We start from the raw sequence: 23,942 nt of genomic DNA on the forward strand, positions 1-23,942 counted from the left end.
TAATTTTTAACTCGCTTGACTATGAATCCAATGGATCTTCATCGTGCACAGGAATCGACAATAATACAAAACAGTGTATTTTGTATTCTTTTAGTTAATTACGCTTTGAAAAAACATAAATTAATTTAAATAAGGAACGTAGAGACTTCATTTGAGATCCAAATTTATGTTTTACTTGTGCATCGCTCGTTTAAGTTCCGATTTTATACAACTTGGTTTTGCTTGCTGCTGTTCTGCTCAATATCTGACATTTGCAAAATCTAACATTTTTTATACAAGGCAAATAATCCGCTATTACTGACGTTAATCTTCAAAATAGAACTATAGACTATTGCAAGGAAGAGGATTGAAGAAGAGGAAGGATATTCTATGATTATAAATTAAAAATTAAAATCAAGTAATATTTTTATTAGATATCTATAGTAATTATGTAAATAAAAATTAATTTGCTTATTACTTCATATAAAAGAATTTAATAAAAATATAGATTAATATAACGATAACAGTAAAATTTTTTACAAATTTAATGGCAAATCAGTGTTATTTAACGATGATTTACGATTCTTTAATAATTATATTACACTAATCAAATAATTAAAAAATATAGTTTTTAATCATAATAATCAAATAGTTTAATAATATATAAATTGCATCATATTAAGTAATGTATTCAATCCCTATTTATTGTTATACATAACGGTATGTACTTTCAAAAGAGAATCAATCGTAATTATTACAAAGAAATGTACTTACTATGTATAATTACAACATGTTATATCATTGCTGTTTACACGAAGATAAATTGGTGCATTATTTGTAAAGTAATAAGAAGATACTATGAAAGATAAAAGACAAAATAGAATAAAAGAATAATATAAATAATAATATCTGTTATAATAATATAAAAAACACAAATTTAATTTTTTAATCCTGTCCTCCTTAATTTCCTTTTTAATCCTCCCTAATAATAATAAATGTATGTATGAAATCAACCAAATAATGCATTTTGTATAATTGGAAATATTTGCTTGCGTGAAACCTGCATATTGTCTTGTTTATATAGTACCAACAATTTTGTAGCAGAATCCTCACGTTTTACTTCTGTCAGCTGCAGATTTGGATTAACCGATGTTGTCAAGGCCTCGATTAACTAAAGAAAAAAAACGTGCGTTAAACAAAGTTGTGTAATTAACGAAATTAGTCTGTAAAGAAAATGTCTGTAAAAAATATATTATTTGATATATATAGTTATATTATATATATAATTTGACAGAGACATTTTTAACAAGTTTTGAAAACATAGTTTTGAAAAAACAGATTATAAACATTTATTTTAAAATTATCATTTACATATTTCTATGTGCAAATTTGTATTATGAAATTAATGTAGCGTATTTTGCTAATCTCTAAAAAAAGCGTTTTAGTTTATAACAAAGTTTATTAAACAATAAAAAACTCTAAATGGATGAAAGTATAATCCACGGTAAGTATTTAATAATGTTTTTTGTTTTGACTATCAAATCACAATTAATTCCAATTTCATAACTATTAAACTTTATAAATACACCAACCTATATACAACAGTAGTCAATTCATTATTTTCAGAACATCTGCTCATCCTCTTCCATTACTCACAAGTAGTATAAGAGGCAGGATAAAAATGTTAAAAATTGAATTTCCAATTTTTTGTTTATTTTCACAATGTTTCCTTTTCAGCAGGCATATATTTCTATTAGATAATTAAATAGAATAAAGCAAATATAGAAATAGAAGACTATATTTTAAAACCTAACCTAAGACAAATTTGTTTTTATTATTTCTGTTTATTGTTAGCTATACTATTAATATTTAACTTATTTTTTTGTATTATCAAAATTTATTTTCAGTTTAGAAATTTCAAAATGACCATATAGCCTATGGTTATCATTTCAATTGTTTAAATTAGAAAAAAAACTTAATACTTTATAATATTTACGTGGATATGCTCGAATTTAAGTTTCGGAAAAGAAAAATACGAACGGCTAATTTGCTTACCTACAGATAAATCCGAAAGAATTCTTTAATTTGTTTAGATTATTATAGAATTATATAAAATTTCTATATAATTATAGAACAAAACCATATAAGCAATTTGTCAAAAATACTCCAGATGAATTTTAATTCATTACGATACAATATTGTATAATTGTATTTAATTTAGAAGAAATATACATGGCTCATTACTTTTTTTTTTTATTTGACGTACGGTTTCAATCGTTAAATATTATACAGTATTGCATTATTATAATGTTTTGCCACTGAGCTAAAATATATTATAATTGTAGTAGTTTTACATAATAATAGGATAATGAACGGGTACGACTCTCTACGATCTTTGATTCATTTTTCTGATATTTGTAGGTTCTTCTATTGTTGTGTATATGGTGTTCTATTACGCGTGTGTGGTATATGGTTACCATGTTATCTATATATTTTATTTTATTTTTATCCTTAATATATATTATTTAATTTATTTCCTCAAATAGTCAATTACAATTTAATAACTTTCACACTTACATGTCTTATTTAAAAGTATTAGTTTGATAAGCATTATTGAACTGCTTTTTCATACAAATTTTTTTATAAATGTTTTGTTACCACAAAAAATTTTAAATGTTTGATATTTGTAAATTTTATTAATATATATATATATATATATATATATATATATATATATATATAACTTTTTTTATATTTAATAATATAACAAATTATATTTAAAACTTATTTTATCTTGAATAATGTAACCAATTAATTATATAATTACTAAAATGATAGTTCACCTTTTCTAGGTCAAATAGAATACGCAAATAGAAAATAACAATAGTACCTGTCAAATTCTTTGTTCCCTTTTAAATATTTTTTTTTTATTACAGTTTGATGTATTTCATTCGGTATACTGTGGCATTCGTAACCAAAATGCACCTTCCACTTTTAAACATAGATTATTATATTTTAGATAATTAAATATTACAAGTTCTATTATAATCGACCTTAATAATTATGATGATTATATTATTTATGTATTATTTAATTATGTTTTTTAAAATGCTTATAACTAAGTTATTAAAAATTACACTTTCATTAATTACATACTAAAAATAATAATATAATCTATAATTTAATTTAAAATATTTACACCAAGACAACACGAATTTTTTATCAATTTTAAATGAAGTATCACTAAGTTCTTTCGTCATCTTGATAATTTATAATTAATTGATATTGAATATTCCTTAGAAATTATATATACACATATATGCATATTGATGAATATTGAAGTACTTTTTAATTAACGCATCTCTTTTTTAAACAAGTGATTGATCAATATAAAATAATATGGGTACGATAATAAACTTACTAAGGTAAAAAGATATTGTTAAACATATAGGTTTATAATTCATCATATAAACATAACAATGTAAAATCGTGAGTTTATATAAATACATAAACACACACACACACGCGCGCGCGCACGCACGCACACACATATACGCACACACGCACACATAAATATATATATACAATTAAAATATACACAAATATATACAATATACAATTAGTACATAAAGAGGTGACTTAATAAACTACAATATAAAGAGAGAAACAAGAAGAAGGCGATAAACATGAAAAAATAATGAATTATTATATAAAGTGCTTGAAAGTTAAGCAAAGAAAATAAGATTTATAAGAAATATCCTGACTAATTTTGAACTATTAATATATATTTGAGTATAATATTAAATTACACTATAATTATTCCTAATTTGATTTTATGACTCTGTAAGAGCAAAATAAAGAAATGTATATATAATGTATAAAAATGAATTAATTATAAAGTAATATAGATTTAGAGATAGAAATTGAAGCAATAAAAATAAATTATAAAATAAATAATAATATAATAAGAAATTTAAATAAAAGAAAGAATAAAAAAAAAACTTTTTACAGATTATTAAACTACTTTCTATTCAATGTATCATTAATTAATTGAGTAAAAGTTAGTGCTTTTCGAATACTTCTTACCATGTAATCTTACCATTCCTTTATTAAAATTTATTTTGCTTACTTACTAAAAATAATTTATTCTAAGGAATCAATTATTTCAAATATATTAATGGCTTATAAAATTTAATAGATATAAATATGTTGGTAGTATTTATGATTGCCTTAATATGAAGTTGATATTGTTTTGTATAAAGAAAAAGTATCATATTTCACTTACTGTAGTTGCTGTTTGATTAATCTTCGATGAGTAAATGGCAATGTCTCTGATCATGTTGTCATTCTTTAGATCTATACCCATAAGAATAGCTAATTGATAGCCTTGCTTTAAACAGAATACCTTGAGAGCTTCCATAGCATCCTCTAGTTCTAAAAATTCCTACGTCACGTGACATAATTAATAATCCAAAAGAATGAAATATAAATTAAGTAGTCCGATGGATGCATGCAAAAAATTCTAATGTATCATTTGAACATCTAATAATGTGTTTTCATTGATCATTTATCATTCCTTTCAATGAAGAAGAATTTCCAATTTTCACTTTAGTGTAAATACTTTAATAAGAATCAATTTTTCTATAGTTAGTAAGATGAACATTTAATAGAGATATGATATTTGCATATTTCGTAGTTTTTTAAATATTGGAAATCCAACGTATATGATTTACATATCTAAAGAATAAAATATTTTATTCTTTGTTTATCTTATAAAGTTTTAGATATATATTTATAAATATCCTTTATAATATGTAGGAACGTTATATAATAAATTATAATATTTAAATAAAAACAAAAATAGTTTATGCATATAATATGAATTAATTTCGTTATCTCAATCTTAAGAGAAACTTTTATTTTAAAGTTAAAATATAATAATAACGATATACTGTTATTTTATTAAAATGTGGAAAATCGGTATTCTCTGTATTATATTTAAAGTAATACTGAAATAAAATGAGAAATAAAGAATAAATAGTTGAACATAAAATAGAAAGATTATTTTACACTAAAAAGGAAAGCAAAGGTTGCAAATTATTATTCCACCCTTCTAGGAATAAAAGTCTTCAATTGCATCTAATATTGTGTATCGCATATTGTGAATATAGAATATTATCAAAATGATTTTTTAATTGGTTTTCTTTCAAAATGCAGGAGTTTATATAAATATATCTACTAAATTAAAAAAAAAGTAACAAAATGGCTAATAGTAAAAATATGATTATTTATATTATAAAATAACTCTAGCGGCAGAAAGCAAAATATCTATATAAAATATTAAGTTTTCGAATTTTTTTTAGAAAAAGAAAAAAAAATGAATATTGATAGGATATTAATTTATTATGAAAATGAAGAATTACATGAAGAATTACAAGAATTACAACAGAAATGATATAATTCACGGATACATTGAAAAAATTTCAATAAATAATTCGTCAATTTAAAAATAAATAATAAATACAAAATAATAATAAATTCTGCAAATTTAAAATTGGATATTGCAGAATTCAAAAGAAATAATAATAAACTACCTAGCTTATTAATAAATGTAGAAGAATATTTGTAGTTTCATTTATTATGATGTAGAATATTAATATCAATATTAATATTTTGTAATATTTAGAGTAATATTAAAAAAAATTATTCTACAATAGTTAAATCTAAATAATTTGAATAAATACAATAAAAAAATACTGACAATCTTAAGATACATTTATTTTGTTCAGAATTAAAATTTTTCTTACCTTCACTAAGATGGGAAATCCAGATATTAAAACTTCATTAGTGATTTTGAGATCTTTGATTAGAAGATCGTAAGGTGATAATTCACTAATATCGGATTTTACATTAAGAATTTCTTTATATAATTTAATTCTATCCGTTATATTTGTACCGCAAATTTTGTCCAGTTGCGCCATTATTTCATAGTCTAATAAAGTTGCTCGGTTTGCTTCTTTTGAAAAATTAACAGTATCAATCAATATTGGACCTATAATTTAATAAAACAAAAAATTGAATAATGTTTTAATTATTAATATTGACCAAAATTTACATATGAAATTTATAAAATTCGTTATTTTATTGTGCCTGACGTTGTCATTGTTTCCTCATTTTTTTTCATGCTTAGACAATATGAATATTGGTTGATAATATGGTTCATAATTATTACTTAAATAAACTATATTTGCATATTGTGAACGTACAAATACTGAAATTCATTAGTTTTGTTGAATGCTTATCTTTTATTTCACAAAAATAATATAAGATTATTAAGTAAAAAGAAGGACAATTAAAAAAACCAAATATAAACTACGGAATAAAATAAAATAATGATTAATTTATATAAATCAAGCATTCATAAAAAATCAGTATTGCATAAGAAAATTATGATAGAAACACCAATATACAGAAGAGGCAGAAAATATTTTGATAATAACGGTGAAAAACTCATTTCGTCAAATAATGGAGATCATTGATTCAGAGGCACAGGAATTGTTCATGTCATAACTAATGGAAAAAGATATATATGTATATATCGAAAATAAGATACATATTTCTACTTGAGAGCAGGAAATATCCTGTATATCATGTAAATATCCAACCCAAAAAATAAATTGGCAATAGTAAATGAGAAAAAGGTGGAAAATCCAGCACAAATAACGTTGTAAATCTGAACGACGATATACGATGATTAAATCTAATGGTAGGAGCGCGACAAAGGAAAGGAAAGAGGTTTGAGACTAAGTATAAACAAAAAAACGAGTTTTTGAACATGATATAAGTGAATAGGTGATTAAAACAATTAGTCTACTATTAAATTGAAAATCGCTTTAATTATATCCATTCAAATAGTTGCCAATGATCATGAGAATTATTATGTAGGACGTATGATTCAAAATAATAATAATCACATTCAAATTTATAACCGATTGGTTATCAATGATAAATACTAACAGCATTAGATTTTATTGTAGTCATACAAACAAATTATAAAAAAAACAGCGATTGATTGATTTTTAATTAGTTAAAATTATTATTTTATATATAAACATTGTATATACAAGCATTTATAAAATATAAATTTATAATTATTTTTCAGAAATTAATAAAAGAGTATAATAATAAGAAGCAAGACAGAAAAAAATAAAAAGGAACAAAAAACCCAAATAATTAAAAAAATTAAGAAGGAAAATGGTGTATAAAAAAATAGTTTAATTACGAGATGTTTAATTCATTAAACTTCGGATAAAGAGAGAAAAAGAAAGAAATTGTAATTATAATTATAATAATTAGAATAAAGTGTAATAAATACAATTTTATTTGATAATCGATTAATTAAAACAGAGTATATTTTTAAAAATTGGATGATTAATACAAATCCGTATAACAATAAAATATCTTTCAAAATGAGGATATGTTCAGTATATATTTTCCATTATTTTTATATTAAATGCTATGAGACTAAACTATTGTATTATGTTATTGTCTATAAAATTACAACTTTTATTACATAAATACTTTTGAAATACTTTAAGAATTAAAAGTTCAGGAAATTAATTATTATTTATTTCATAAATTCAATAGTTAGCTTTAAACATAAGATATGTTATTAATAAAATAACAATGCAAGCACGCATAGAACATTGAGTAATTTATCAGTAGGATATATACATAAAGCAAATATAATTACGTATATCCATATATAATCACCTTTTAATAATTTGCAAACGGCTTTTATTGTGTCTGGCCGGCGTTCTAAGATATTCCGGGCGACGAGGGTAGCACAACTTCCGGCACCTGTAAGAGTTAGTGCACATCCGGTCCAGGACCAAGTATTATCTTGAGGTCTGTGATCAATAATCTCAGATACTGAATTAGCAAAACCAATATCTTCTGTTCGGAGAATGTGGTGATCCACTAAAATGAGTTCTAGTTTCCCTGAATCGTGGAGATTCTGCAGATTTATATCATTACTAAAGAATATCAAACCTTTAATTCCATAAGCAATAATTTTATTATATTATATATTAAAGTACATATAGTTATAAGTATATATAAGTATAAAAAATGTATATTCTATATTAAAAAAATATTGAAGAGATTAATTTATAGAAAGATGAATGAATAAAATACTTCTTATGTTATAGTATACTATATTTCTGAAAAATTAGCATATCATTATATAGAATAAGCGAACAAGGCATAAATGATAAAAATTATATTATTAAAACGACTTAATAAATTTTAACCTATATTTTCGTGTATGTCTATGTATTTATAGATTATATGAATTAATTATAATTACTTGTATACCTAAATTTGTTAATTAAAAATGTATAATTATTATTTTTAAATAGTCCATTTAGCTTATAAAACGAAGACAAAATCAATCAGTTTAATATTAAATAATTTATGAATATTTATTAACAATCAAATCTTTATTAATATATTTCCAAATTTCGTATTTAATCGCTTTTATTATCAAACAAAAATGAAAGAATATTTAATCTGAAAAATTCATTTTAAAACTGAAATATTAAATACTTTCATAATTTCTAAAATAAACATGAAAATATAAATATAGCTTTGAAAATATATTTAAAAATGTTTTAAGTAATTTTAGTGATTTTTTCTATTGAAATTCTACAATCTATATACTTCATTTAGTAACATTGGCCATTTTAAACTTTTTCCCACTATTAAACTAAATAAATATAGCCAAATCATTTTAAGCGTATTTAAAAATATCCACTAATAAGAAGTCCTCAATTTCATATTAACATATAAATATATCTTACATTCTAATATCATTTATAGCTTGGTCTTTATTATACAGTTTTTTTTTACTAAACAGGTGTTGAAATCAATTTAATAAACATTGCGAATTTGTTTTATTTACTACTTTATATATTATGTTCTTCATCTATTTATAATACAATATTTATTGATTTACGTCTGGTTAGTGTACAAGTTGAAAGTTATTTCTATAATAATGTTTAATTTCTTAATAAAGTATTATTGTAGTGTTATGTTTTTCAGATGCTTCAATGATTGCATATAGAATTTTTTATTACAAAGTCGTAATTAGTTATCGAAAATCCTAGTACTTTGTATCTAAACTTGCAAATTTAAATATTATTTTAATAATTATAGACATATCAATGTATTAAATTATTGTATTATTACCAAGTTTATATAGAATTCTATTCTTTCTTATTTACTATAATATTTCTTAATATTATTATGTTTTGTTACAACTTAATTTCTTATTTTCTCATTAGTTCCTTTATCATGGTTTTCTGTGTACAGTAGTAGCGCAATATGTAGTAGCATAGTAGAAAGTAGTAACGTAATCTGTTTACGAAAATATAAGCGTATAATAATTGTTTGTAAGACATCAAATTTGACAAACAAAAATCAATATATTGAAAATTTTAGTAATTATAAACTTCTTTTTAGTCTTGTGTAATATATTCAAACTGATTTCATTACGTTGAGAAATAAAAAATAATATGATTTAAGTATATAATTTATATCTATATTAATTTTTTTTATTTTATCTGAAAATATAAATTACTAAGCTATATAAGTAATTAAATATAATCACATCAACTGCTTTGATTTTTACAGTAATGGCAAATAAAATAATTATTAAGTCTTTCCAATATTTTATGTGTATTTTACACAAATTGTATTTCACAATTTGAGTTTTTAGAAAACAATAATTTTATTTGACTTATTTAATTTGAAGAATTAACTTAAATGTTTAATATTTAAACAGCAATAAATTAATTCATACGTAAAACTACGTAAAACTAATACATAAAAGTATCATTCATTTATATATTCTGATTAATTGTATTCATAAACTTGACCTTATTTTCATAAGTAACAAATAGTCTTTATTAAATATATATTTATAAAAGTTATTCATTTTTTCTATTAATAAGTTAGTAACATAACTAAAATTTAATGCATGAATAGCGCATGGATATAAATTACTCCTGCTGTACTACCTGTAATACCTGATGTACTTGTAAATGTAATTGATAAAAAACTAATAATGAATTTTGTTTAACTTTTTATCTAGTAACTATAATAGATTGATAAATAAAATATTAAATCAAACTAAATATAATTTATAACCCATGATGTTATAATATAGTCAAACGTATCATTAAATAAATAGTCGACAATTCAAAAATATTTACATTATTTAACCTTTAATAAAATAAGATACTAATGTGATTAATGATATAAAGAGTAATATTTATGTATTTAAATATTCGATTTTTAAAAAGTCTACACTTAAAGCTGGTAATTACAAAATGAAGTACCTTTATTAAAACTACTGTCAATAGACTGAAGAAAATTCACATCATTTATTCACTTATTTGATTTTTAAAATCAACTACAAACTACAATATTAACAATTCTTAATGATAATATTAAAATTCGAATATCCATTTCAAATTAATAGATTTTAATCAAATCCTGGCGTACTTTAATAATATTTGATATTTTAATTAGTAAAATACTCCAAAATAAATATATGATAAATTGAAAAAGATGCTGAAGAGTAAGATGGTAGCAAACAAAAATAGTCTCCTTTTTAAATTAAAAATACAATAAAATAAATTAACATACATATTTATATAATCATGTAATATAAGAATGTGGCATAACTAGTAATCCAATGTTGTACAAAATTTGAATTACATGATTTTAGGAACGATTGTTTATTTAATACTTATGAAATACTTTCAAATAATGGCAATATATATGTGATCGGATGAATTATACAATATATGATCGCTTGAACTAATACAAAAATACTTTTTCCTAAATTGATACATTAATGAAACAAGAAAAACAACAATAAAATTTAGTAGTCATAGCCTTGGAAAAAAAGGCAACTCTCGTTATTCGGTAGTTTAGCAGACTGTTTCAGATTAACTGATTACACATTCATTTGTATAGTTTACTCAATTTGTATAGTTGAAAACACAAACAAAGAAACACTGTTATGAATTACTCTCATATGAAATTAAAAATGGCTACTAATTGACTTAAGGTATGAAAAATTCCAAATATATATTAATCAGTATCAATAATTTATTTTTAATTATTGAGAAGAAATATATTTAAACCTTAGAATATTTGTTATTTATTTTTTAAAAATTTAATACATAAGAACTATTAAAATATAAAAAAATTTGTATAAATTATTCTTTTCGTGTAATTTAAAAATATGAAAAATAGAGCATTTACATAAATTTGTATTTAAACAATTGCGATTAATAATTAAAATAATTAAAAATAATTAAATAATTAAAATAATTAAAAAATTATTTTGAAAGTACTAAATACTGATTTACATTAAAATTCAATAAATAGATTAAAAATTTATTGTAGATTATAAGCTGGACTCAATTTATCGTTGTTATGTAAGTATTAATATGTTTTGTTTTAAAAAATAGATAATTAAACAAAAAATAATTTTTATGTAATTTAATAGAATATGAATTAATTGCTTTGTATTGAGTGTAATTTATATGAAAACAATTTTTTATTTTATTTGCTTTATAGAAATATCTATGGATATACTCATAGTGTTACGGATTGAACAGTTGAAAGCGGAAGACAAAAGTGGGAGAGGTTTAAGTGCGCGAACGATTGTTTATAAACACTAGCCAACGAATTCGAGTAATATTTCTACACCGAAAACTCGAATATAGGACTAGAATTTCGAAGAATTATAACAATGAAACTCACAAAAACTATGCTTATTGACGTGACGACAAAAACCGGCATAGTAACATCGCCACCGGCGCCCTAAATGACTACGAGAATACTTAAGGACTGCGCGTGCCACGCGCCAGTTAGTCTTTGTCGGTCCTTTGTCAGTCTTTGTCTCAGCTTAGCGTAATAACGATTACGCAGTAACACAGCAGCTCACTATTCAGTCTTCAAGCTTCTTTCTACAGTCATCACTCACCTTAGATACACACGTACGTAATTGCTCAAACAGTAAGCAATTTGACTATACAATAGTGAAGCACATTTCAGAATCCGCTAATGAAACTTAACGATTAACGCGATAGTGCTAGCTTAATCAAGAGTGAAACTATCGCATACTACATATATTAACGGATTACACCGACCCTAAGATAGCAGCAGCGGTCCCCCTTTAGAAAGCTTAAGTGCAACAGCAGCAGTTCTTGCGCACCGACGCAAAGGTAGGAGCAACCCAGTCTCACTTAGGCAGCAGCGGTACACAGCGGCGGCCCATACGCATACTACTACAGCGGCACTTCTCGGAAGGGAAGGAGTCTCTCCACACATCACGGAGAGTACATACACTCTCGTCAGCACGTAACACTATTGAAGAAACTTCCTCTAATTATTCGCTCACACCTTCATTCAGACACATTATGATTAATAACTATTTATTACATTATTATATTTAATAAAGGAAAGAAAGGAAACACTGCATGTAGTATTGAATAATTGCATTGCCCCTTCCACTTGCCAGCAACACCTTCACCCAACATCTAAGGAGGTTCTTAGTCAGATCCCAGACACATAGATATGCATGGAAATATATGCACATTTAATACAATTTACATATTTCGATCCTAGTATATATCTATATATTTTTTAAAGCCCTTAAACCTAGAATAACATAATATTATTATATTTTTAAATAAATAATAAATATACATAAAAATATATTAGATACACATATTTACAATTAATAGATAACTAAAACTGTCATGTTTCAATTTCAATCGTTATTTTTCTTATTTTGCTCCAGAAGTTTAAATTTCTAAGAATTATATTATAAAATTATTAACGGTAAATATAATACTCTTTATAAAAGATTTATTAAAAATTAAATGATAAATAATATAATAAAATCCAGATCTCTTAGATATCTTGTCCAATGAATAGTTTAAAAAAACATTTGATTTAAAAATTAAAAAAGTTAAATAAATAATTAAAAGTATCAATTGAAATAAAAATAAAAAATTTCATTTGTAATAAAATAAATAAATCAATTGTAATTGAAACAATACTTATTTTAGAAACTATATTTTACTACATTATCAAATTATCAAATCTAAGTTTTTACATTACTTATTATCATAATCCACGTTTTTTTATGTTATGCATAGATATAATGAGACATTTTTCGGTTTGGTATTTTGTGTAAAACTGTGAAAGTATTAAGAACAGATTATCTTTAATTAATAAGATTTTTAATATTTGTATGCAATTAGTAACTATTATACATTGTATACAATAAACAAGTAATTATATTTTCTATTAAATTGCTATAAATTAAAAATAAAGATATCTGAATATACAAACACATAAATTTTTTTCAATTAATATTTAATTTTGGTCCAAATAATAGATATTTTTATTTTATACAATATACATGATTTTTTTAATTTACAAGAACCTTTATTTTTTAGTAAAATATTTCACAAACATTTATTAAATGCATCTTAAATTATTTTATAAATTTGTTGTAATTTTAAATAAGCAATTCATTTTATAATTCTATATTAAAAATTATGTTAGTACAAATATAATGTTTGAATAAAAAATTTAATTGTATTCTTCAATTAAAATGATTCATTTTTCTTAAACACACAGTATTTGAACGAAAGAAAACAAATAATATATAAAAATAATGTTCTTTAGACTTTCATTATGTTTGAGATTGCGAGACATTTTTCAATGCAATAAAACATCTGGTAAAACAACATCATTAAATTGTCGTTAGTCTTCAGAAAAATTCCTGTTCATTTCATATCAAGCTAGAGTGTCATTAAACTTATTAAACTTGATCATAAAGCTTGAAGAAAACCCTCTCACTGACGGCGGAGACACGAAAAGGTCAGTACATCTGAAAAACCCGCTAATCAGTTATGCTAGTTACTTCGCATTACCAATACGTTCATTGTTTGACGCATTAATGACCTAACTGTTTACTGGCACGAACGCGTCGGCTCTGATTATACTGCAACAACTGAAAGTACCAGATGTACGTAAAACTCTTGACCATAAAAACCTACTTTTCACTGCAACCCAAAACCCCAGCACGTGCGACATCGGACAATCGGCGTACGTGCGTATCGGCCTTTTTAGACAATACTTACATTGTTCTCAACCACACCGAATCTTGCCGATCGCGCTAGCCAATCGACAGCGCTCCCAGAGGACTCCCCATATCGATAAGTCCCAGAGGAGGGAGAGAAGACGAATAGGAGACGCTCCCCCCCTTCAGACACTTTCCCGATTTGAGCATATTCAAGACTAAACCCGGAAGGGAGTGGAAATGAAGGCGTGCATGATTAATCACTCTGATTGGATACAAGAAAGAAGAAGGGCTTGCTAGTGGAACCAGGTCAGTGAACTATTTATGAAGGACAAAGGCAATGTACCAACACTTATTCTCACGAAAAATCACAACCTAGCTTAAGAAGAAGGAAAAGAGAAAAGTTGATCAGCTGAGTCTTCTAAAATATCTTTCTACTTCTGTGGTTCAACATCCAGTTACATTTAGTCTCATCAAACACATATCGCACAAGGACTGAGATTCTCATCACCTCAAGAAGGAGAGACAAGGAAAGTTCAAGTGTAAGCAGCTCGTGCATGGAAGCTTCCCATTAAGCCTGTGACGAGAAACTGAAAATGTTACATTAGAACTTCAAGTAAGTCCAGACTTCTAGTGTAGATTCTTCACTTCACGGCCCATTTAGTAAACGGACCGCAAGCTCTCCGAGTCCAGAAGCTTCTCGCGCATGCTCACTTCTCAAGACCAGCAATTCACGCCATTCAGTGGCGAACATTCCTCTAACCTCTTTCTTAGGCACGTGCTCACTCGCACGGCCCATTATATCAAAGACAACGGCAACACGTGTCAAGATCACGACACTAACAAGAATTGTAGTGTCCGTTCAGAGCACAACAAACGATCATAACCTCTCTCTTTTCACAGGAAATCATTATCTCATCAGTTATGTCCAGAGAATAAGGAATTTATCACTCTCTAGTTCTCCAATAGAAGCATATCACAACGCCACATTATTATTGAGAAACATAAACGTTATTTATAATCTTATCACGAGTTATCATCCCTAAATTGGAAATAAATTGAAAATAAATGGAATAAACTGCAATAAGAATTATATGTGTTAATTATTGAATCAGTGCATTAACCCCTCCACTTGCCCACGCATTCTCCCACACAACATCTAGTGGTTTTCTTAGTTAATTCTACACGTTTGGTTCTACGAGCCGGATTAGTGCAGTTAATTTTTATGCACACTCAAACATATAATTATGTTATCTAGATTATGAAGCTTCTTTGATATTTAGCACTTTTGTTAAAAAGTATTAATAATTCAATAACAAATTATGTGGTTGAAAATTGATTAAATAGTTAAAACGAATTTAAAAAAATTGAACAACAATCTTTTGTTAAAAACTGTTTTGCAAAAATTTGAGTTGTTTTTCTAAGAAATTTATATGCGATTTAACTCTTATATTTAGCATGATTTATGGTTAATAATTGTTTAAGTTATTGTTTAAACTGAACAAATTTGCATTGTCATTTTAAATGAAAAGTACACTCCGTATTAAAAAAATATACATATAAGTAAAAAAATTAAATTTTCGAAATATTATATTTGTACGACCGCGAGTAAAGTAATGCTATACCAATTTTTTTTATTTAACAATTTAAACCATGTTCTATACATGATAATTTTAAAGAGGCATTGTTCTATTTTATTATAGAGTATTTTTCTTCTTATAAATAAGTATTTTTGTAATACTATTAGAATTATAATTTGTCATTTGTGTGACCCTATATATTTGAATAATTATTCATATTTTATATTCTTAATGTATAGTTAAATTAAGGTACTCACCGAAACGTTAATAAGTCCTTAGATACATTACAGTAACGAAGATAATAGACGACCTCGTTTCTCAAGTAAAATTCATCTTTTGTAATATTTAACATTGGAATAACGCCGATTTTAGTATCTTTCTTTTCCGTTTCTTTATATTTAAGGAAACCATAGGCTAAAGCGCAAACAGCGGAATCAAGATCACAAGTTGGATTACCCAATACTACTTTAATGTGATGGTAGTCCTTTATGTTTATCTACACAAAAATTATGTAATTTTTATCAATAAATATAGTTTAGATATTTGTTTTTTAACGTTTAAATAAATTATAAATTTGTATATAGTAATAATTTTATTTCTTTAAATATAAATAAGAGTTGCTATTTGATGAAACGTTTTCGTGTGAAAATACTATATAGCATTATAAAATTTTAATATCATTTATAGATAAAAATGATATATATAATTGTTAAAAATTTAATTTATTCTATACAATATATTGAATATATTTAACATAATTGTAATTCTAGAAATAATAGAAATTCTTTTATAAATTACTGATTTGAATAGTTAATTTTTAATTTAAGTATAGAAGTTATTTCTTAATTATATATTTAAGCTGGACCAATCGATTTTAACAAGGCTTTGTTAATATCTTTTATCTTTACACTTTTCTATTACAATTATTATAATTTTCAGGTAAACACTGGAATAAATCTATCGTATATATATAGATTTTTTTCTTTTATGTTTGATTCTTTATGCATGTTCGGGATTGAAGAAAATCCACTGTCATTATATATGGAATAGGCAGGACGTCACCGATACAAACACTAGGGATTATCACATTCACAATTCAGTCACAGTTCATGCCTATATCTTCAAGTCTTTATCCATATTACTTCCATTCCATGACCTTTTATAATGCACGCGGCCACACATTGAAGGATTACCACTAGCCGATCAAGAATATGCGAAAACATTACAGCGGACATTGTACATGGAGCCGACATGTATGGACAAATCATTAAACCCAATATCATCAAACACTCAGCGTCCATGCCCATTGCATAACTGTCCATCGTAGGCTGGCTAGTAAATGGACCAGTCAATGACTGCACCATGACGATAACATCGATGACCATCATTACCCAAGAGCTGGAAGACACTCTACAAGAATTACTCACAAAATTCTGGATACAAGAAGATGACCAAGGGACATAGAATACCAGTACAACCCCGATCAACAACGGTGTGAAAACCACTATGTAAAAAATCATACTCGTCCTTTTTTCAGACAGTTCTACCACCAAATTGAGAATGGTATTTAACGGATCAAGCCCTTCAACATCGGGACATTCACTAAACGATCTAATGGACACACGAGCTAACCTGAACCCGGATATCATAGACGTACTAATCTGGATACGCAGACACTGATACCTATTCTCGACAGACATCATCAAAATGTATAGACAGGTAAATATTCACCAGGATATCTACTGGCATTACCATCCATTAAGTATGGGAGATACATTGATGACATTTTTGGGGGGTACAGATACCCCACAGCAACTAGTAGAAACAGCGAAACAACTGCAAGATCATGCATGGCAGGTGGTTTTTCATTGACAAAATGGCACTCTACAAGAGAGGAAGTCATCACCGCCATCAGAGCATCCCAGAACCTAGAACAGTCAATAACATTCAGCGATCACACAACAAAGATCCTTGGATTACAATGGAGACTGTTTGAGAATAAGAGACTCCGTTTAGTAAGGCAATAAAATATCTGACGAGTAATGTCATGAAAATTGTATTTAAGACTTCAAAACTTTCTTGCTCATAATTATTTGTACTAGTGTCATAAAACATCTGGAAAACTCTAGCGGAACGTGCTCATACTCCCAGTGCAGTAGAACCTAATGGGTTTACTGCCGCGAGAACCCCAAAGTAGATTCAGAACGAATATCAGATATGCGTGAAGCATTGAGTACAAATATTTACTGCAACCGAAAACCCGTACGTACTACACATGCAATGACCATACGTGCGCACTCGGCCTTTAAGACAATGCTTGCATTGTTCTTGGCTATGCCACATCTGGTCGATCGTATTGGAAAATTGACCACGCCCAAGCGGATCCTTCTTCTAGCCAAGTCCCAGAGAGGGATGAGGCAACCAAAGATAGGTGACCAATGGAAAAGGCTCGCCACCTTCCGACACTTTCCCAATTAGCAAATTCGGAACTGAGCCCGGAAGGAAGTGGAAATGAAGGCGTGCATAATCTATTGTGCGACCCAAGATCAACCAGTGATTGGTTAATTAATAAAGGAAGAAGGGATCCCAAGTGGAGCGGGATCAGTGAATCATTTAAGAAGGGACTACGTAATGTACCCTCACTTACTCTTTCCAAATACTTTTTACAGTGAAGGATAAGTCACGACCAACTCTCACGGAGGAGGATCGGAGAGATGAGTCGTTTAGCTAGCTGAGTTTTAATAATAAGTTCTTTCCACTATTGTGAATAAGTGTACAGTTGAATTGATCTCATCAAGACTGGATTGCGTGGGACCTGACCACTTGAGGTCTCACTTGGAGACAAGGAAGAACTGAAGAGTTGCAACATTGCAAGGGAACGTAATAACAAGCCATCGAAGAGAGACTGGAAAATCACGATACACTGCAAGTAAGTCCTTACAGCTAGTACTCATTCTTGATTTCTCGGCTTATGTAAAAGACGGACGGATAAAGTCCAACTACGGAAGCTTCCCGGACATACTCTTGAACAAGACCAGCTATAAACGCCACATTAGCTTCTCAATCCCTCCAACTGCAAGTTGTTCCCGCCACAGATGGCGCACAGCTTCGCATAACCTCCATCTCGGCTCTCTTACGACCGATATTTAAAGGCAACTACACACGTATTAAGATAAACACAATAGCATTCCAGTGTTCGATCAGAGCACTACAATCATGATAACCTCTTAGCGATAATATTCAATAGATTATAACCTGCTTCATTCATAGTAAATATATTTCAACACCACAAGATTATCAAGAAATATAAAGTTCGTCTGTAATTCACCCTTTTGTAAATCAATTCAAATAAATAGAAATAATAAAGACATGTGTTAATTATTAATCAGTGCATTCACCCTTTACTTGCCCGGCAACCCCACATAACATCTAGTGGGTTTTATTGTTCTACGTTAATTATTGCACGTTTGGCAGACTAGTCAAATTGTGGGATTATTTTCCGAACAGAGACCTTACGAAGACATAATTACATTCTCAACATCATTGCCCATACAGACAACTGCCTCTTCAAAACGCACAATTCTATCTGACATTGCCAAAATATTTGATCCATTAATATTTGCTTCCCTAGTAGTAATAAGAACCAAGATGCTGCTCCAAGAGCACACTGTCAGATGGAAGGATCCACTACCATACCAAGTCATTGATCGATGGCGCACTATCAGAAGGGACTTGTCAAAGCTGAATGAATTAACAATACCTCGATGGTTCAAAACAGAAAACTCATCCATCATCGAATTACACGGCTTCGCAGACGCATCTCAACTCGCAATGACCGCAGTCATATATATATCAATTCACGACACCAATAATGCGAACACTGTATTCATATGCTCAAAAACGAAGGTGGCACCACTTAAAAAACTTACAATCCCAAAACTAGAATTAGCAGCTGCATTACTACTATCAAAATTCATGGCACATATCAAGACCACACTAAATATGAAGGTAAGAGCTACGCACTTGTGGACTGACTCTCGAGTAACGCTAACATGGATTAAATCTCACACATCACGATGGAAGGAATTCGTTTGCAACAGAGTTACCCAGATTGAAGAACTTACCTCAGAAGCACAATGGAAATATGTGCCAGGAGCGTCAAAACCCAGCAGACTGCGCCTCCAGAGGACTACCAACTCAGCAACTCAAGGACCATCCATTGTGGTGGACTGGACCACCATGGATAACCACACTAGACCCATGGCCAAGACAACCAACAGAAGGGGATAAGCAATGTATTCAGGAAGCTCGCCCAAACATCTCATTAGTCGCAACAGTTGACAAGCCCGACTATGATTGGAACATCATTTACAAATACCCGTCACGCAATAGACTATTGAGAATAACATCAACATGCATCAGATTTATTGCATGCCTGAAAGAGGAACAGACCTCAAAGGGTCAGCTGACACACGGGGAGATAGACCAAGCAAGAATTCAGTGGATTCGACTAACACAAGACATACTTCTCCCACGAATTAAGATTACTGAATTCCCAAAAAAATTGCCCCCCCTCTCACATGCATTCCATCGATGCACAAGGTATCATCAGAGTTGTTGGAAAACTAATGAACGCTTCAATAACAGAGGACAACATCCAGCCATTATCTCCCAAAATTATCACAACTTACAAATCTCATCATTGATCAAGCACATGTCAAAACACTTAACGGGGGTACCCAAATCACACGAGCATACACTCGCCAATAGTACTGGATACTGGGAGGTCGGCCAGCTGTATAATCACACATACTACGATGTGTCGTCTGTGCCAAACAAAGAGGAATTCGCGCCAGCCAACTAATGGGTCAACTACCCCTCGCGCGAGTAACGCCCTCACGACCATTTACCCACACTGGCGTTGAAAATGCTGGCCCATTGACAATAATGACCTGGAAGGGACGAGGAGCCGAAATCTACAAGGCTTGGATCTATGTATTCGTGTGCCTAGCTACATCTGCTCTACACCTCGAAGCGGTGAGCGATTACTCATCGGAAAGATTCATTGCAGCATATTGAAGACTCTCATTACCACTACAGGCATCACTCACTGTAACTATTTACGTACGTAAGCATCAAGCAGTTCAACAAAAACCAATAGCGACGCCACACCATTACAATCCGTTAAACTTAAACGTAAAACTATACTCAAGAAGCGCCAATGCAGACATAAATTAAGAGTGAAAATAACGAGACTACAGCCAGAACATATACCAACGTATCGCAACCAAGATACAACTACCAGCAGACCTCACGCCTCTGTAATCAGCAACAGCAACACGCACGTTCCTTACACCACACCAATACCGGCGGACTTCACGCCAACGTAAGCAGCAACGGCAACACGCACGTTCCTTACACGAGACCAATACCGGAGAACCTCACGCCTACGTAAACAGCAATGGCAACACGCACGTTCCTTACAAACACACCACAGCGGCAGCGCTCGCGCTCGCACCGGCGGCTAAGGCAGCATCGTCTCACTCGCTCCTTTAGTACGCGCCGGCTACAACAGCGACACTTCTCGTGAAAGGTAGGAGTCACACCTCACACTACCGAGAGTATACACACTCTCACCAGCAAGTAAAATAATTTAAGAAACTTCATCAAATAATTCACTCACACTCTCCATTCATACACTTTATGACCATTATCTAATTGTTATATTATTGTATTTAATAAAGGAAAGACAAGATACACTCTGTGTAGAATTGAAGAATTGCATTTGCCTCCTCCACTTGCCCGCAACACCTCTACCCACCATCAATGGGAGGTTTTCTGTCTGATCTCAGACAATGTTTTTTTCCTTATTTTTCTTATTTGCCGTTTTCTTTGATATTTACTTTTCTTTTTTATACTTTATATCGTTTCTCTTTTCTTATTTTGCACTACCGCTTTAATAGTAATTTACATACTTATGTTATATTCATATTGTAGTAGTATTTTTTATACTATCTATAAATAGTAAAAAATAATTCACATTTTTTAAAAATAATGTTAAAATTTAAGTATTCTAGTAAATTCTAGTAAAATTCTAGTAAATAACAAGTATTGTATTATTTATATAATATCCACACTTATATAAATTATAAAACAAAGAAAAATGTATTCGTCTGTAGAGTATTACTTAAACATTAATTATGATTACATATAAAAACTACATATTTCACATGACAAATAATTTAATTAACATAAATAAAATAAAATATATTTTAGTAATTAATAAAGTTATTTTGATTATTAATGTATGAATTAGTAATGTTCCATTAATATAACTTGATACTCTAAATATAATCAATATGCTTACATATATATCAAATAAATCTATTAGTGTGCAAACTAAATGAATTTAAAAAATTAATTCTGAATAATATAAATAATTATATAATGTGAAAATATGATAAAATATGTAAACATTATTGTATTATTGTCAACTATCTATGATTCAAAATTTACAACTCTTAATTAGATAGTTCAATGTAAATCTAATTTTCAATTTAATTGTTAATTAAAAATATCTAATAAAAAATTATTTATTATAATACTAACTTCACAATACCATTTAATAAATTATTTATTTATTCCATAAATACAAACAGGGATGTATTATTTATTACTGAGTATTTCAATGACATTTTACTTAATATTAGATTGATTTTAAGATAAAATTTAATAATATAATTCAAAATTCAAAATTATCTACACATTTTTTATTCCATTATCATTGAATATTTTTTTGAATATCGCAAATTTAAATTATATGTTTTAAATCAATAGAACTTAAAAAAAATATATTTATTGTTGAAAGTCATAAATTATTTGATTAAATTTGTTCTTATAATTATAATAAGATTTATTACAATTTATATAATTGTAATAATATAATTGTCATTATTCAACTTATTTTTAAAATTATTAATTTTGTTGAATTCAAATATTACATTTATTAAGAAAAATTTGCTAAGAAGATTTATGACGCTTTACAAAATATTTAAAAATTTGAAAAAAAGCTTTCAAGTGATTGATATATATTCCATACATATGTATTATGACAAATATTATCAAAGCATTAAAATATCTTAATATGAATTATTAAGAAGTTATACAATATATTAGTTAGTTCTATGATATTAAATATTAATTTATATGAATTATTTATCTATATAAAAATTAAATATTTAATATTAATGAGAAATGAATATAAGCTTTATATTTTAATAATTTTAATAACAAATTTTAATAGTTACTTTTCTGTGACTTTGAAAATATTAATATTAAACATTTTGATATTTTCATGTTCAAACTTAAATTGCTTAACTTTGACTGTTTCTCTTATATTTTTTGTTACTTTTTAAATAAATGATTAATTATCATCGATGACTTGATATAAATGTTGCTAATTGTATCTGAATTGTAACAAAGTATTTCGATAATTAATAGTTAAAACATTTGTTGTTTAAAACGTACATGGATAATAAAATTAAATTTAAAGTTTTGTTCTATATATTAATTACATCTATATATTAATTTTTAACATTTATAGTTAAAATAGTTAATATTTTGAAACGCTTATAATCTTTAGTTTGAAAAAATATCATAAATCATAATATACTGAAACATAGTAAAATTTAATAATAAAAATATAAACAAATATTATTACCACGCAATTTTTTGAAGCAGCAAGAAATATCTCCATATTTACACGGCAATTTCAATCAGGTTATTATTATATGTTATATACAATCATAAACATAAACTACAGTAGATCTTCTAAATCCCAAATAAAATTCAATTTTTCATCTTAATCTCTATGGAATAGAAATTAGGTTTTTAAAATGTATTAATTTAATAATTGACGATTTAAAATATTTTAAAGAAAAATTTGTTTCTGCTACGTACACATATAAATATGTATAGCAGTCTAAAAAAAAACTTTCTTTAAAAAAAAATAGTTATTCTACAAATTAGATCGTGGAAAACTAAAATTTTAATCATAATTTACCTTAAAAGCTAAAAGTAATTAAATTATAAATAAGATTTAAAAACTGTAATAATAAGTATAAATAAATCTACCATTTCTAAATAATGTTTTATTTTAATTCTCAACAGAATAATTGAATGTATACAATAATATAATTTAAAATAAAATA

General features: G+C 27.3%; 1 protein-coding gene across 1 annotated transcript; it reads right to left on the reverse strand.

Moving 5' to 3' along the window:
• Positions 1–972: 972 nt before the first annotated feature.
• Positions 973–23,495, reverse strand: LOC105359854 (exopolyphosphatase prune). The gene is made up of 6 exons (XM_011496574.1): positions 23,453–23,495; positions 15,990–16,228; positions 7,753–8,015; positions 5,787–6,031; positions 4,265–4,423; positions 973–1,150 (listed from the first exon to the last, which is right to left on the reverse strand). Exons 1-6 carry the CDS (start codon positions 23,486–23,488, stop codon positions 989–991), a joined length of 1,104 nt encoding a protein of 367 aa, XP_011494876.1. The 5' UTR covers positions 23,489–23,495; the 3' UTR covers positions 973–988.
• Positions 23,496–23,942: the final 447 nt, after the last annotated feature.

This window comes from Ceratosolen solmsi, unplaced genomic scaffold (genome assembly GCF_000503995.2).
Source record: "Ceratosolen solmsi marchali unplaced genomic scaffold, CerSol_1.0 scaffold29, whole genome shotgun sequence".
NCBI lineage: Eukaryota > Metazoa > Arthropoda > Insecta > Hymenoptera > Agaonidae > Ceratosolen > Ceratosolen solmsi.